The sequence below is a fragment of the Lolium rigidum genome, chromosome 2 (genome assembly GCF_022539505.1).
Source record: "Lolium rigidum isolate FL_2022 chromosome 2, APGP_CSIRO_Lrig_0.1, whole genome shotgun sequence".
NCBI classification, from domain to species: domain Eukaryota; kingdom Viridiplantae; phylum Streptophyta; class Magnoliopsida; order Poales; family Poaceae; genus Lolium; species Lolium rigidum.
In genome coordinates this window covers 147,322,966-147,339,033 of record NC_061509.1, presented here as the reverse complement: position 1 = coordinate 147,339,033, position 16,068 = coordinate 147,322,966, and the positions used below count along the sequence as shown (strand labels likewise).

Sequence of the window (16,068 nt, the reverse complement as noted above, 5' to 3'; positions counted from 1 at the left end):
CGTAATTGAGTATATGATCATAAAAAATTAATTATTACACACATATGCACACTTTACACACACAACTCTATCTAGGATCCGCAGAAATACATACAGATGTATGCCTAGAATGCAGAGTTATGTCTTCTGTGTATGTATGATCAGTTCAAAACATGCATTCCACAACAATTAGCCCAAATCTAAATGACTGAAATTTATTTAAACCTGTGATCTAAAAAAAATCCAAGTCCAAATGACCAGAAAGCAGATCTTCCAAATATATATCACACTACACCAGGAGACGCAGTAAGTAAGCAGCAAGCCGTGGCGTCTTCACTCTTCACTTCTTCAGCTCATCCCCCGATCTCCGACCCGTACTCTAGAGCGAATGGAGATGCCTGACTTTCTCGATCGCCTCCTTGATCCTCCGCGTTGGCTCCTCATACAGTACTGCTGGGTCGTCGAATTGTGCGGCGAGGCTGGGCTCATCGAGAAACGCTCGGAAGGTGTCGGCGACAGAGCTCGAGAGAGACTGCAGGTTGTACCCGCCTTCCAGGAAGAAGACACAACGGCCACCGCAGAGCTCCCTGGCCAGCTCCTTGATGCTAGATGCCAGCATGTAGAAAGTGCCCGTTGTGAATTGCAGCCCAGCTAGAGGGTCCAGCACATGTGCATCGTAGCTGAAAAAGGGATGGATGAACTTTGTGTATTTGTTGAACTTCAATGTAGATAATGCATATTCAGATTGATAAGCTACCAGTTATTTGCAGAACTCTGAAGAATATTAACTTTTCCTTTTCGGCATGTTTCAGTTCTATGAGTAATGAGGTTTGTGAACTCACCCAGCTGAAACGAGGATGATATCGGGCTTGAACCGCTGCGCTGATGGAGCAATGACCTCATCAAACGCACACCTCATCGAATAATCACCTGAACCACCGGGAAGTGGCAGGTTCAGTGTTGTCCCTTCACCACTGCCCTGACCAATTAGGTTCATCTTGCCAGTACCGGGGTAGCTTCCTAGCTGCACACACCAAATTTAGATGATTATATGGTAGGATAAATTTAGCAACAAGTACGTAAGATGATAGTATTATAGACCTGATGCGTTGAGAGGAAGAAAATGTCTGGATCGTCATAAAAGGCATCACACGTACCATTGCCATGGTGAACGTCAAAATCTATAATCATTACTCGCTTTAATCCATGTTGATGCTGAGCATACCTTGCAGCAACCGCAATGTTCCCAAAGACACAAAAGCCCATGGGACCTTCAGGAACAGCATGATGTCCTGGTGGCCTTACTAGTGCAAATCCAAGGGGTGGACTTGGGCCCAGCTTTGATGCTGCAACCTAGCAAAACATACAACATTCTCGGGAAACGAGCACTGCAAAGGAAAATTTACTAAATCGTGAAATAACAAACATGCCAAAACCACCAAGGAAATCAATTGGAAGAAAATTAGTTACCACTGAATCAACCAATGTAATTCCAGCACCAGCTGAAAGAAGTGATTCTTGGAAAGTCTACAAAAATAGAACAAAATTATTTTGAGAAAGAACGGGAGTATCTGAATTTTGATGATTATAATTGTACACAACAATAGTTAAAGTAAAGTACGAACCATCCTCCGGGTCAAACAAAAGTATGAACTACGCCCCAGTCAAATAAAAGTATGAACTAGCCTTGAGTAGTAGTTCAAACAATCCTATCATAAGAAGTTTTTTTCTTATTAAGATTGCACTCAACAATATCACCCATCATAACTTTATTATCTGATCCATTTTGTTTACAAAAACAGGGGGCAAAAACCAGGCTCCATTGCATAAACTCAACTCCGTTCATTGTAATATATAATATGGCAATATATGTATAGCGGTTGAACTATGTTCATCCTAAATCCTACAGTTTCTTTCAAGAGGCAATGAAAGGTGTCTCAGCTGCTAGGCATCACTCTTAGGGACAACAAGCAAATTTAGCTTTTTCTTACATCAGAAGCACGAATATCCTCAAGACCTGAACTAATCACCAGGTCACCAAATAAATACTCCCTCCGATCCAAATTAATTGACTCAACTTTGTCTAGATATAAATGTACCAAGACGCGTTCGTTGTCTAGATACATCTATATCAAGACAAACTTGAGTCAATTAATATGAACCAGAGGCAAGACCAAATTTTCCTTAATTTAATAAGAATGAATCACGCATCAATTAGCCAAACCATTGTTATAAGAGAACTGGAAATAGAAGGTTTATAATGCAATTCTGCAGTGCATTCATGAAACAGGGAAGTGCACAAAAGACTGACTCTGAAGGGATTAGGAAAAATAGTACAGAGGCATAGAGCATTACAGTGTGTGTAGCATATGTTGGTCCAGTTCCTTCGATGAATATCAAACCTTCATCCGAAGCCCTACTCATAGCCTGCAATAATGACCTCTTTACTGTTGTACTTTTCAAAGCAGATTTGGTACATCCATTTACAAGACTTTCAATCTTTTAATTGGAAGAAGGTAATGCAGATCAGAAGATGTGTTCTTCATCCCTACAAAGTATGACCACAAAAAAAAAGAGCTTTATGAAAATTACCTTTTCTAGTCCAGTAATGTATGTTCTTGAATGAACTCTCGCAACATCATCAAGTGAAGCAGGGTAGAAATTTTGAATTTCAAGAACCTGCGAACCGCGATGCTGGATAGAAAACAAATAAGATGTCACATACTCCTAGTTATGAAATACTGTTAGAACATTGATCTTTTCAGTGAGATATGATACAGATGAGACTATTAGCAAGAGATATCAAAGGTGTATTCAGATTTTATTGAAAAAACTCAAATTATACGTTGTTATTTTCGTTTATCTATCTATAAATTCCAGTTTTGACATGCAAGAACATGCCATTACATGTTCCAGAAACAGAACATCCCACTTTTAACTGAAGTGTACTCAGAGAAGTTAGAAGTTAAGGGCAAAAAATAAACCAGTTAAAACCTTAAATAAATAATATAAAAAAGAATAAGAGGGGTTGTTTGAGGGAAAAAAAATTAAGAGGGCAAAGTGTTCCTGCAATTCTCTTTACTTACCTTGGGCGTAAGCTCCAATTTTTCAAGAGCATCAACTATTGCCGGCACTCTTTTGTTTGATTCTGGATGTGATTCCTAAATATCATTTTCCATGATATATTAGAATATAAATCCGAAAATACAACTATCATTGCTTTGCTATGCTACATCCTTTCATTTACAGGACTTACACTTTGGACACAAAACTTATACAGTACGACTAGATAGCAGGATGTCTGTATAATATAGTTCAACAGTAACTCATTTCTGTAACAGACTAAAGTTGCAAGTAAATAGTTCGATCAGGAGGCCAATCTACAAACAAAAGATAAAAATCTGTTCTATTTAAAGTCTATAATCTTTATTCCCCCTCAGTTTGATCAAAATTTACTATTTTATATTACCATGCATTTATATATTCGATGGCTTGATCAAAGAAAGGCATACTAGAGCTAATTAAATTACTGAGTGTTGTTCAGCAATTTGCAATCAAGTTTTTGTGGCCTGAAATCCTGATCCACAGGCGGTAGACCACATGAAGATGACAAAGGATAAAAACATGTTGCTTTACCTACATATTATCACACATATTTCTCTGAACAAAGTAAAACATACTCTTCAATGTCATTTGGATACATGCAAAAAAGATTAAAGTGAACTGTATGTTGTTTTTTCGATCAGTAGTAAGCTTTTAGTTACAAACATGGATGCTAAATTTCACTGTTTGATTTGCTGAATACATGAGAAGATCATCATACTTGTGAACTGTTTAGACAGAATGGACAACGTGTCCGGCTTTAAATTAATAAAGCCCCACGGCAAGATGGTAACAAGGTTATGCTGATAAACTCAGCTTACAACAACAAAACACAGGCAAACACTGCTCTAGAGAAGTAACATGGTCATACCTGTGAACTGGATGCAAAAGCTGCTCTAGAGAAGATACAGAGGATTGGAAGTAGCTTACCTTGTTATGACCCATTGCAGGAGATGCACAGTAGAGAACACGGGCATCGCGAAGCAAACTATCCGGCAAAGCAGAATCCTTCCGAGCACCATTTCCGTCAGAGACGGAGGTTCCACTGCCATTTGGTGCGCACGGCACAGACCAACCCCCACTCAGGTTCTGGTTTCTCCCAGCTGTTTGTACTAAGGGACGATGAGTTCCGAAGACACGGTAGTGCCTGAGAAAAGGAACCATCCTTCCTGAAAAAGAAGTAGCAGTCCCCTAAACGTGTCAAATTTCTTACTGCTATTGCATTCTCTGGGCTAACTGGTTAAGGGGTTGATCAGCAACAGAAGCATGCAAAAAAACTCCGGTAAAGTGGAGGTCAAAGTACACGTGAGCATTTTCACAAGCAGGTGGTAGGAAACGAGGATTTGAGGCGATGAAGGCAAGTGGGTTTGCTGACCTACCTCCAAGAATCGGAACGGGTGGTATCCGCAGCCGCTCCACCACATGCCTCGAAGCCCTCCCTCCTCTTATCCTCCCCTGAGCAAGCCAAGGGAGCCGCAAAACCACAAGTTTTCACCAAAATCTTCTTCCTCTCGCTGTCCTTTTTTTTTTTTGAGAAACCTCTCGCTGTCTTCCGGAGCCTCGTCTCTGCCGTCTAAGCGCGTAACGGGCCAGGTATAGCCCAGGCCCACTATGGCTGGGTGAAGTTTGCCCAGCTGATCGTCACCTACCTTCTCTCGTCTACCTTTGTCTCTTTGAGCTCTCCTTCACCTGCTGCCTCCTTCCCCACAAATCTCGATCTAGTCCAGTCCTTCGATCCAGTCTCGCGCCCGGAGTTATCCGTGGCAAGGGGAGTCTTGCAAACCGGTCACCGCCGCCGGTAGCAGTCTTTTCGCGGTCCGTGTCGAAACCCCAACACCGAGCAAGGAGCCGTTCAAGGAGGAGGCGTCCGACACCCAGGCCTGCCACTCCAAGAACCTCTTCGATTCCAAGAAGTAGGACTCCTATTCTCTTTCTTGCTAATTGATTCGAGGAATTTATGGATAATCTTGGATTTCAACTATGAGTGCCTGGGTGGGGGGTTTGAAGAATTCTTTTGCGATGCTTGAGCATGTCCCAGGATTGGGTAGACCTAGGGAAGCATTTGAGATAGACCTAGCAGTTAGTGGGATTTAGAATGATAAGAATTCATGTATCACTTCTGAATAGCCAGCATCTACATCCTATACCTTCTGCAAAAAGTGGATATTGATGCTTCACATCTTGCAGGTGCCCAGATGGCCACCATAAATTTTGCAGCATTTTCTCCTGCTTACATATTCTTAGGAGCCACCGCATGTACGCGAGTGAAACTATTATTGATGTATTCTCAGACAACTGTTAGTCTTGGCTGCGTAGTAAAATAGTGGCATGGTATGTCATTGTGGTAAACTGTGCTGCTCTTCTATGGTATAGTCTGATATGCTTAGCATATTTGGAATAAACTCTCCCATGTACATTTTGACGGTCCCCGAGGTTTCTTTTATTATTGTATTCACTGCATATGTAGATAATGCATTAAACTCTCCCATGCTTCTCTTGAGTCTTGACTTTCAAGAATTACACGAATACAATATATATAATGCTAATCTGTTGCTAGGACACTAGGTGTGCATTCTGTTTTTATTGGTTACATTGGTTATTCTTACATGATATTAATAGCTATCATGGCTTGATGACACTTTTTGTAGGGAACAAGCAACACCTTGAGCCCCAAGCTGTGAAACCGAAACGTTGGCAGTGAAGTCCGCGACACTCTCCATTGCGTTGCATGGAAGCCTCTGGTGGGGCCAGCGGAGGAGGAGGTGGTGGAGGCGGTGGACCAGCGCCGTTCCTGTTGAAGACGTACGAGATGGTGGACGACCCATCGACGGACGTGGTGGTGTCTTGGAGCGATACGTCGGATGCGAGCTTCGTGGTCTGGAATTCGCCGGAGTTTGCTGCACGGCTGCTGCCTACCTACTTCAAGCACAGCAATTTCTCCAGCTTCATCCGCCAGCTCAACACCTACGGATTCCGTAAAGTAGACCCTGAGCGATGGGAGTTCGCTAACGAATACTTTGTCAAGGGGCAGAAGCACCTGCTGAAGAATATCTACAGGCGAAAGCCAATCCACAGCCACAGCCATCAACCTGGTGCGCTGCCTGATAATGAGCGTGCATTCTTTGAGGATGAGATTGACCGGCTTGCACGGGAGAAAGCAAACCTCCAGGCTGAACTCTGGAAATTCAAGCAGCAGCAGTCGGGAACAATGTTCCAGATTGAAGATCTTGAGCAACGGGTGCTTGACATGGAGCAGCGGCAAGGCAAGATGATTGCCTTCCTGCAGCAAGCTAGCAAGAACCCTCTTTTTGTTCAGAAGCTTGTTAAGATGGCAGAGGCATCCTCAATCTTCTCATATGCTTTCCACAAGAAAAGAAGGTTGTCTGGCTTAGATCACGCCACTGGGGCCACCGAAGCTACTAGTTTTTATGATGACCATAGCACCACTTCCAAGCAAGAAATGGGCAACCTGTTGAATCAGCACTTCTCCGATAAGCTTAAGTTGGGGCTTTGTCCCACAATGACAGAGAATAATCTCATCACTCTCAGTGCTCAAAGTTCGCACGAAGATAACGGTAGCCCTCATGGCAAGCATTCAGGGTGCAATAGAATGGGGACAGAAGACCTTCCGCTGGTGCCACAAACGATGGAACTCTCTGATACTGGGACTTCCATCTGTCCCACCAAGGATGCTTGCTTTACGCCAGCTGTGAATGACGAAGGGCTCTTCCCGTGCCACCTGAGTCTTACTCTCGCATCATGCTCGATGGGTGTCGACAGAAGCCAAGTCCCCAATGCAGATGTGAGCACCGCTGATGAAGGAAGTGAAAACCCACTGGAGGCCACCAAGGATGGTAATCAGAACTCATCAGCTGATGTCGGTACAGCGGACCCGACGACGCCACGAGGGGATGCGCAAGTTGCCACTGAGCTGGCTCCTGCAGCTCCCCCTGTCGTGGTGAATGACAAGTTCTGGGAACAGTTCCTGACCGAGAGGCCGGGCTGCTGTGAGACAGAAGACGCAAGCTCTGGCCTAAGGAGTGACCCTCCAATGGACAAGGGGCAAACAGAGGGCAACTGGAAGGATGGCAGAGAAGACCTGGAACAGCTGAAACTCTGATTTTACTTCTAGCGCTATCAATTCCGCAGCGGTGATATATTATACACATACAGGCATACTATTGTAAGATGTTAGGATCAGGAAGGTGCTGTGTAATCAGAATTAAGTGAATTATTGGGTGTGTGTGTGTGTGATTACACACAACATGGAACGTCTGTACATATTTATAAGGAAAATGTAATAGCGCTGTTGATGGTATGATGCCCTCTGGTTGTACACAATATGCTGATCATATTGGTGAGTATGTAAAATACTACCTTTATAATGCATAGTGTAGTCGCATAAAACAAAGGTTAGGAGTGGCAAAAGTATTGTCAAACTAAAGGACTAAATCATTGCATATCTCAAGGTTCGCTAGCTTCATTACCAAATAATAGTGTTATTCCTGCTTGCTATTTTTCTTCAGGTGTTCGAAAATTCCTCAGTCACTTCTGTCTCGTTGTGAGCAACGTGAGTACAAATCAACACATTCTGTTTCTTTGTCTTGGTTACTGAAGAACATTTCAAAGTGATGTGGTCAGGCCACTATGTTTTCCTGTAACCGTTTTAATAAGGGTAAGATCTATTTTATGAGTTACCAAACTTTATTTTAAACTTATCCGGGCGTGTAGAAACTGAATGTGTGGACTAAATGTTCGAAGCATATTATATGGCAGCCATTTGTTATTTCAAACTTTTACTGTGGTATCTGGAAAATGTGTTACAAAAACAGAGGGAGTATGACAGGTGCTACCATTTACAAGTTACACATATATTCAGTCTCCTACTTTTTGAAAGTATGTGAGCATATCTCGAAAATCTGATCGAGTTTATGGTCATACTCATATGTCACCCATGCCGACTGAACAAGACTTGATTTGATACAAAAATCTACAAAAGTCACAAAATATTGATCAACTTGGTACCTTGCATCAAGCAAGTCCTGTGTAAGTTGATCCTGTTTCCAGAGCAAAAAATTTGAGTTCTTGGAGTAGGGTGGGTGTGAGATCTCTGACATCACAAGAGTGCACCAAAATCCCCACATGAGCACCGACCATCCTTAAACTTGTGGAGCCGTTTACTGTCCCGGACAACAATCTCTCTGTTTGCAAGCAATGAGAAGAATTTAATAGAGCTGTGGCAGTCCCTGCACATGGTTATGTTCTTCGTGACACGGACTGTCGCACCAGGAGGAGTTTCGAGCAGCCCCAGAGCAACGGCTAACCTCTCACTATGGTGCTTTAGTGAAGAACCTGCAGCGGGCTTGTCATCATCCTGGCTGACAGATAACTCAGCATTCTGGTATGGTTCATACCCAACGCCCTTTGCTTTTTCCAGCAAATTCTCCAATAGTTGATACAGCTCGGTAGCTCGAGGGTGAGTTCTGTCCTCAGCTCTGAAGAAATGCACCTTGTCTCTGATTGTAATCCAGCTACGATCTCTAAGAACCCCGACATCTTCGTGTTTGATCAGTTTCCGCACTCTTGCCACATCCCGCCATCTACTTGTCGAAATGTACATGTTCAAAAGCAATACATAGGTTTCAATTACTTTTGGCTTGAGCTCAAGGAGCCTATCAGCAGCGTAGAAAGCAAGTTCCATGTTCCCATGACTCCGACATCCAGCTACCAAACTGGACCAGATGGCTTCGTTCGGCTCGAAACCTGTTCTTTCGATGAATGAAAATGCATCATCCAACCGGCCCAACCGCACAAACATGTCAACCATGCATCCATAATGGTCCACAAGAGGCTCTATCTGATACACATTCTGCATCATGTCGAAGTAGCGCTCAGCTTCCTTGACTAAACCCGCGTAGCTGCAGGCTGATAGTACACTTACAAATGTGATCTCATTTGGTTTAGCGCCAGCTAATATCATGTCCTCAAAGAGTTGTAACGCATCTTGCGATCGTCCATGCTGCGAGTAGCCAGAAATCATAGAGGTCCATGTGACAAGTGTCCGTGTCGGCATTTCGACAAAGGCTTTGGTTGCATATTCGATGCATCCACACTTGCTATACATGTTTACCAGTGCGCTGTTTACAACAACATCTGACAAAGAGCCAGTCTTTATCGTCTGTGCATGGATTTGCTCACCCTGCTCCAAGGCCATCATGGCACTGCAGACTGATAGGATACTTGAGAAGGTGAACAAATCTGGCTTCGTTGCAGACCTCACGAGATCACGGAAAAGTTTGAGTGCCAGGAACCCTCTTGAGCGAGCATGGAGATCATCCTTTGCTGAGTCCATGATTTGCGCATATCCCGCTATCATTGCATTCCATGTAATAATACTGCTGTCCTCCATCTCCTTAAACAACCGCATAGCCTCGTCCGTTTCACCCTTCCTGAGATAGAGGTACATTGTGGAGTTCTTCACTGGAAGATTCGCTTCACATCCAATCTTAACGCAGAAAGCTTGGACTTGCTTGCCCAGGTTCATATCTAGCTTTGCACCGCACAGGCTCATGACACTCGTTAACGTATACTCATTTGGCATCACTCCTTCCTCGAGCATGTCGAGAAACAAACGGAACCCAAGCTCTATGCGGTTCTCATCTTCGGCGCAGGCAGATATCATCGTTGTCCATGTGATCACATTCTTATCGGGGATCCTCTTGAAGGCCTTCATACCAGATTCTAAGTCTCCAGACTTGGTATACAATCTACAAAGTGAATTTCCCATGCTTGTGATCGTATCAGTCTCATACTTGATGGCGTAGCCATGAACCTGCTTGCCCACATCAATGTCGCGTGCGGCAGAGCACGCGTTCAGCATGCCACCTAGCGTGTAATGCGACGGGTACCTTCCCAGCTTAAGCATCTCGACAAACACATGCAGTGCCAATACCGGTTCAGAATTCAGAGTGTAGCCTGTTATAAGTGCTGTCCACGTGACGACATTCTTCTCAGGCATTTCATCGAACAGGCTGCGCGCATCCTGGCTCGCCCCGCATCGCATGTACACATTCACCAGGGATGTTGCCACAAACATATCCTCATTAGTGCCACTCTTCACCATGTGCGCGTGGAGCGCCTTGGCGGTGCTGAGGCTGCCAGTTTTGATGCAGTGGTGCAACAGAGGCACGTACATCGCTGACTGCACCGTTTGGGCGTCTTTCAGCATGCTCATTGCTTCCTGGGCATCTAGAGGCCGAGGGGGGCTCTCCGATCTGCCATTTTCCAGCCCTTGGGTGCTCCTTTGGGAAGAACTGCCCTGGGAATATGCAATTGTGAAAAGAAGATAGTAAGATAATCATCGTTCGCTTACATTCCCTGATTAGCGGAGCTACAAATTTTTTTTTTTTGGTAGAAAGACTTTGGGGGTGAATCTTTTGGAACTGAAAAGCAATAAAATGTCGAATCTTCATAAGAAATTGCGACCTGAGCATGTGCGGAGCTAACAAGAATGCAACAAAGAAGCTATCAAGAGCCCTGCTGAAGCACACATCCATTTTTCATAGTGGAGAGAAAACAGAGACGAGTTAGTCACCTTCTCTAAGCCGACCAAGCTCGGCAGTGGCTTGCGGGAGGGCACAGCGACGACGGCCGGGATTGCAGTGGCGGCGCCGGAGACGGCGACGAAGGGGATGGATGTCATTGGCGGGCCGGGGCTGGGTCAGAAAGGTGTAAGGGGGAACGGGAGAGGGCCACCACCATCACTCCGAGAGCTAGCTTAGCCTGCGGAGCGGATAAGTTTTCAGCCGACCTTCTTCCTCTCGAGCTCCGTCCGCCTCCGATTTCTCGGTCGTCTCTGCTGCGCCGCGTGATGGGCCGGATATAGCCCAAGCCCACTATGGCTGGGTAAGTGGGCCGAACTAAACCGACAGCTCATGGGACAGAATCACCCAGTCTTCTCACCGCCGCCCAGGGTGCGTGTCAAAACCCCAACACCGGCGTCTCTCTCTTGCCCTGATCCGACCAGCCGCGGGAGGGAGAGAGATGGCGCAGCCGAGCAAGGAGCCGTGCAAGAAGGAGGCGTGCGACATCCAGGCCTGCCTCTCCAAGAATCTCTTCGATTCCAAGAAGTACGACTTCGTTTCCTTTTCTTGGTTCTTGCAATTGCTTCTGTGGATTCGCGGATAGTTCGGAACTGCAGCTGGGGTTGGGGGATTCGGAGAATTCGAGGCCGATGCTTGAACATGTCCTAGGATTGGGGAGACCTAGGCTAGCGTTTCAGGTAGACCTAACTTTCATGGGATTTGGGGGCCATCGTGACCTCGTGATGGATTCGCTCTGTGGCGTGGTTGTAGCCAGCAGCTATGCTCGGTTGCAGTGTCGAAGCTAAGTTCTCATCGATGGTCATGGCAGCAACTATCGAGGTGTTGCTTCTTTTCCACGAATGTGCTTATTGGGTGTTGTTGTGGCATATGTTTTAGCTGTGCTATATGTTTTTCAGTTGTGGCAAATGTTTTAGTTGGGATGTGGAGTTCATTGAAGCTGTATTTATGTTCCTTGTTTTCTGCGGTTGTTCTGATTGCATCACCTGTTAATTAATCATGACCAAAAATTGGGGATGGACGATAAGAATCCATGTACTACTTCTGAGTTCTGAATAGCCAGCATCTGCATCCTATACCTTCAGAAAAATGTGGGTATCGATGCTCCAGGTTGCATTTGTCCGGATGGCCTAGCCCTTTACTTCTTCTAGTTAATGAGCTATTTAACCATGAATTGCAGTCTTTTCTCCTGGCTAGCATTGATGTATTATCAGGGAACATTTAGTCTAGGCTGCATAAATAAATAGTGGTATGTTATGCCATTGTGGTGAACTCTGTTGCTCTTCTATGGTATATGCATAAGTACGTAACATTGATATTTTTTCCTCCAATGTACATTTGTACTGCCCATGAGGTTTCTTTCATTAATGTCTTCACCGTATTACCTAGATCATGCATCAAAATCTGAGAATGTTTTTTTTGTTTGCCAGATTTCCAAAGGAATGCATTCGTATCACATTGCCTTTCTTAAGTATCGACTTTCGAGCATTACACAAATACAACGTTTCACATATCAGTCTGTTGCTAGGACAATTATGTGGCACTGAATTCTGTTTTTATTGGTTACATCGGTTAGTCTTGCATAATTAAAACATGCTAGCATGGCTTGCCAACACTTTTTTACGGAAGCAATGCAAAAAGTAGCTTGTTTGCAACAAAGGTATTGGTTCTGACAACTCCCATTTGGGGCATACTCTCAATTTGCCAAGAAAAAAAAAGATGTTTGTGCTTTGTTTGTTGCCACATACCAACTTTTAGCATTTTGGGGAACTTTGCTTACGGATTGAGAAAGTTAATCATGTCAAGTATGTTAAACTAAAGGAGTAAATCATTGGAAATCTTAAGGCTCTTCGGCTTCATTACCGAACAATAGTGATATTCATGCTTGCTATTTTTTCTCTAGGTGTTTGAAAGTTATTCAGTCACTTCAGTCTTGTTGTGACCAGTGCGAGTACAAATCAACACATTGTGGTTCTTTGACTGGGTTACTGAAAAACATAACAAAGTGATGTCACAAGATCGCCATGTTTTTATGTAGCTGTTTAATCAAGGTAATATTATTTCTACAAGCTACGTACCAAACTTTTTCTACAGTTACCAAACATCATTGATGTTCTGCAGTTCCCTGTTCTATTTAAGGTCAATTGTTGCAATTAAGGCTTTCTATCTGAATAAATTATTCTTATTCCCTTCGCACCAAAAATCCAGGTGTTAAGAAAGCTTGTTAGTAGTTGCATAATAGATGGTACTGCACTTTAAATGTCTATTTTGGTTATTCAGCTTTCTTTTCTACAGTGTACATTTCTGTTTTCTGTCACTGAGTACTAGCCTACTAGGTATATTGTAAATACAGTATATTAGATCGACTATAAACTAAGAATAATATTTTTTTCATCTGTCCATATCAAAATGTAAATGCATTAGTTTGTCGTCTTTGGCATCCAAATACAGGCCAGTACTGTATGTGTTCTTGAGAAACCAAAGATTATTGATGCATGTACGGATGAACTACAAACATGCACCAGAAAAGAAATATAACCATGACGGAAAATGTGGCACTGTCAGCATAAATTAAATTGCTGCATGAATACAACATATGATCGTAAGTACTTGGTCAGATTCACAAGTAGAATAAGAATCTTACCAGGTCTATTCTGATACTGTAGATAAGCAGTACACCTACTTGCACTGGGCTAACTGTTATGTACAACATTTTGTGCTGCTGCCATAAAGTTCTGTTTCAGTTAAACGCTAAATAATGTTTTTTTGTTGACCGATGATCTTCGCATTTACAGGTCATTGTAGGTTACTAGGTTTGCTCAGTTTCTCTTATTCATCATGGTACAGTACAATCTGGATGCTTCAATTTACTTTGCTTAGTGGATCATGTTGACCATAGCATACCATATTTAGTTTTTGATTTTGGTGCTATTATGAGAGGAAGTCACATGTGACTGGTTGATTGGCTGAATTATTATGTTATTCCTACTTGCAGCATCACTGAGGGGAAAAAAAAATACTGCAATCATTCTCAACCTCCAGAATGATGCTCTGGTTGCTGAGTTGTTCGGTACTGAGATTTGTCAACAGATAGACATTTCTAGAAGATGGATACTGCTACACCATATGCTTGTAATACCCTTCATAGTTCTTATGCTCCTGTTCACATGTAATCCCATGTTTCTTTTCAGAAAAATAATTAGCCGCTGGTGTTCATGTACATTTGTCCACATGTGTGATACAGGGAAAATGTCTGGAGTGTAATTGTAATTTTCACAGTGCATGTTCTAGGTAACAAGGAATAACAAGCTTGTTAAAAAAACATGTACCTCTTCCTAATATATTATGCAGTTAGGAACTTAGGATGTAGATATGCTTTTGAACGTCAAATAACGTGTCAGATCATATAATGTCATTATTCCATTGCTTAGCATTTGTGGTAGTATCCGCTTATTGGTTAGTATATTCTCGTTAAGGAATCCAGAACTTTGCCATGACTATCTACTGCCAGTATCCAACAACCTTAGTGGGTCTTATCTTCTGTGATGCGATACCTACCAAGCAAGTGTAGATCGGTACGCTATGCAATGACACCTCAAGCTGACATGTACATTACATTCTGTACAACTATTTTTTGCTGTCCAACTGGGAGCTGGACCGACCAGTTCGTTGGTGTGTCATCTCCATGGGCATGTCTTAATTTTCATCTTATCTTCCATAGATGCCATAATTCGATTAGCATTAATATCTGCAGAAGAGGGGTCGGTTTATATGCGGCCAAACCTTTGTAATGATAATAAGATCACACTATTGTATTTCCATTATTCTTCAAAAAATAAATATCATATTTCCGTTAAAGCTGGATTTTGTTCTTTACAATGAACTTGTACATCTATTAAACTACTAGCAGGCTGAAGGTGCTGCACTTTGAATTTGTTGAAGGAAATTCCCTGACATCATATACTCATTAGTTCTGTGAGTTCTTTCTTAGTTTAGTCACCATGTCAAGTCAGAGAGGTCACTTGATTCTGTCACGATGATTCCACTGGGACACTAAGCTGTTAGTGGGTAATCATGACTGTCATTTGAGCTTGAGGACCGATATCCGCATGATGGTTGCTGCACTAAAGAGGAGACAATAAACTATATGGGCAACCTTTCGAAGGAACTTTCTAATTGTTCTGAATCTTGAAATGATTATGAATTTAGCCTAAGTATTTAATCTGAAAAGAACTAGCAAAAGTACAGAACCATCATAATTTCAGTATGCTCTGAACTTCTGATGTGGCTGCTCAAGCAGATCCCAAGTACAATTATCCATAATAACCATAATTGAGCTGAATGGAGCAGAACAAGTTTCTGAAGAGCCACATAGAAAGGAAAAAAAGAAAATCAAGTGAGAGAAACAAGAAGATCCATTCATCACACAAAAAAACATAGTGAGAGAAAGATGTATTGATCAACCGATATATACACCTGATATCGATTTATCAAGCATGCACCCTATATAATTCTTGCATCCAAGATGTTGATCAGATCGGTGGCGTCGTCCTTGAGGTGGTGGCGCTGGACTTGCGGCGCCCCAAGAAGAGCTTCTTGAGCAGCTTGAGCATCATCAGCAGGCTCAGCCTCCTGCGCCGGACCACGCTGCATCCGGAGGCAGCCACCACATGCCGGGATAGTGTGCCGTCGCCGGCGAGCCACGCCTCACTCGCCCACTCCTTGCTCAGCGGGCATGGCGGCGCCGCGCGGGAGAGCTCCTCGTTGAAGTCCTCCCACAGCATGTCCATCTTGTGCTCCTCCACGACGGTGAACCTCTCCGAGCGTGCTCCCAGGTATTCGCCGTTGCTGGCTTTTCCGGCGTGCTCGACGGCCGAGAAGCACCTACGGTGGTGGTCGTGCGCCGCTGCCGCATCCCCAGCGATCGGGACGACGAACCACGGCGGCGTGGAGGCGAAGTGAGGGAAAGGGAGCTTCTTGGAGCCGCACTGCTCTGGTGGGATGCTAGGGAATGTGAAGTCTTCCACCATGACGTATTTGTTTGTGTATGATGAAGTCTCTCTGTGTCTAAGTCTGTATGATGTATATGTGGAATTGCTAATGTTGGTTGCAACTTCTTATCTACCTCTTCCAATGCCTAGAGAGAGAAACACGAGAGAGAGAGAGTATGGTCTATGGTGGTTTCTTTATTTCTGAAGCTCAAGTGATGGTTGGCGAATGGGACTATGGGAGTACTATAGTTTGGTGGTTGGCTTGATTCGAATTGGCTTGATTAGCTTGGCCTATCAGGAAACGCCAATCAGTCAGGAAGCACTAAGACAAAAGGACCTACCAATTAATTGTTAATGTTTAGTTGCAACATTCCAAGGTCATGCCATACAGCTAG

The 16,068-nt window shown here is 43.5% G+C and overlaps 5 protein-coding genes across 6 annotated transcripts; 2 read left to right on the top strand and 3 right to left on the bottom strand.

Moving 5' to 3' along the window:
• Positions 1 to 4,572, bottom strand: LOC124690202 (histone deacetylase 10, chloroplastic-like; the record flags this gene model as incomplete). The annotated part of the gene is made up of 9 exons (XM_047223620.1): positions 1 to 659; positions 822 to 1,003; positions 1,081 to 1,332; positions 1,450 to 1,506; positions 2,335 to 2,406; positions 2,572 to 2,673; positions 3,066 to 3,140; positions 4,012 to 4,250; positions 4,461 to 4,572. Coding segments are annotated over 9 exons (1,392 nt in total), but the record flags the coding sequence as incomplete, so codon positions are not given.
• A 380-nt stretch (positions 4,573 to 4,952) lies between these two features.
• Positions 4,953 to 7,399, top strand: LOC124692433 (heat stress transcription factor A-5-like). The gene is made up of 2 exons (XM_047225809.1): positions 4,953 to 4,994; positions 5,730 to 7,399. The coding sequence occupies exon 2, from the start codon at positions 5,810 to 5,812 to the stop codon at positions 7,199 to 7,201; it is 1,392 nt and encodes a 463-aa protein (XP_047081765.1). The 5' UTR covers positions 4,953 to 4,994; positions 5,730 to 5,809; the 3' UTR covers positions 7,202 to 7,399.
• A 532-nt stretch (positions 7,400 to 7,931) lies between these two features.
• On the bottom strand, positions 7,932 to 10,887 carry LOC124692432 (putative pentatricopeptide repeat-containing protein At5g52630). The gene is made up of 2 exons (XM_047225808.1): positions 10,676 to 10,887; positions 7,932 to 10,399 (listed from the first exon to the last, which is right to left on the bottom strand). The coding sequence occupies exons 1-2, from the start codon at positions 10,781 to 10,783 to the stop codon at positions 8,198 to 8,200; spliced, it is 2,310 nt and encodes a 769-aa protein (XP_047081764.1). The 5' UTR covers positions 10,784 to 10,887; the 3' UTR covers positions 7,932 to 8,197.
• A 212-nt stretch (positions 10,888 to 11,099) lies between these two features.
• LOC124687415 (cx9C motif-containing protein 4-like) lies at positions 11,100 to 13,995 on the top strand. 2 transcript variants are annotated; one of them, XR_006998213.1, is made up of 4 exons: positions 11,100 to 11,210; positions 12,586 to 12,733; positions 13,478 to 13,523; positions 13,678 to 13,995. XR_006998213.1 is itself a non-coding variant. In XM_047221198.1 (3 exons), the coding sequence occupies exons 1-2, from the start codon at positions 11,125 to 11,127 to the stop codon at positions 12,689 to 12,691; spliced, it is 192 nt and encodes a 63-aa protein (XP_047077154.1). In that variant the 5' UTR covers positions 11,100 to 11,124; the 3' UTR covers positions 12,692 to 12,733; positions 13,678 to 13,995. The 2 variants fall into 2 exon arrangements, 1 of the variants encoding a protein (XP_047077154.1); XM_047221198.1 differs by lacking the exon at positions 13,478 to 13,523.
• Positions 13,996 to 15,018: 1,023 nt separating this feature from the next.
• Positions 15,019 to 15,712, bottom strand: LOC124690201. The gene has a single exon (XM_047223619.1). It carries the CDS (start codon positions 15,710 to 15,712, stop codon positions 15,215 to 15,217), a length of 498 nt encoding a protein of 165 aa, XP_047079575.1. The 3' UTR covers positions 15,019 to 15,214.
• Between the last annotated feature and the right edge of the window lie 356 nt (positions 15,713 to 16,068).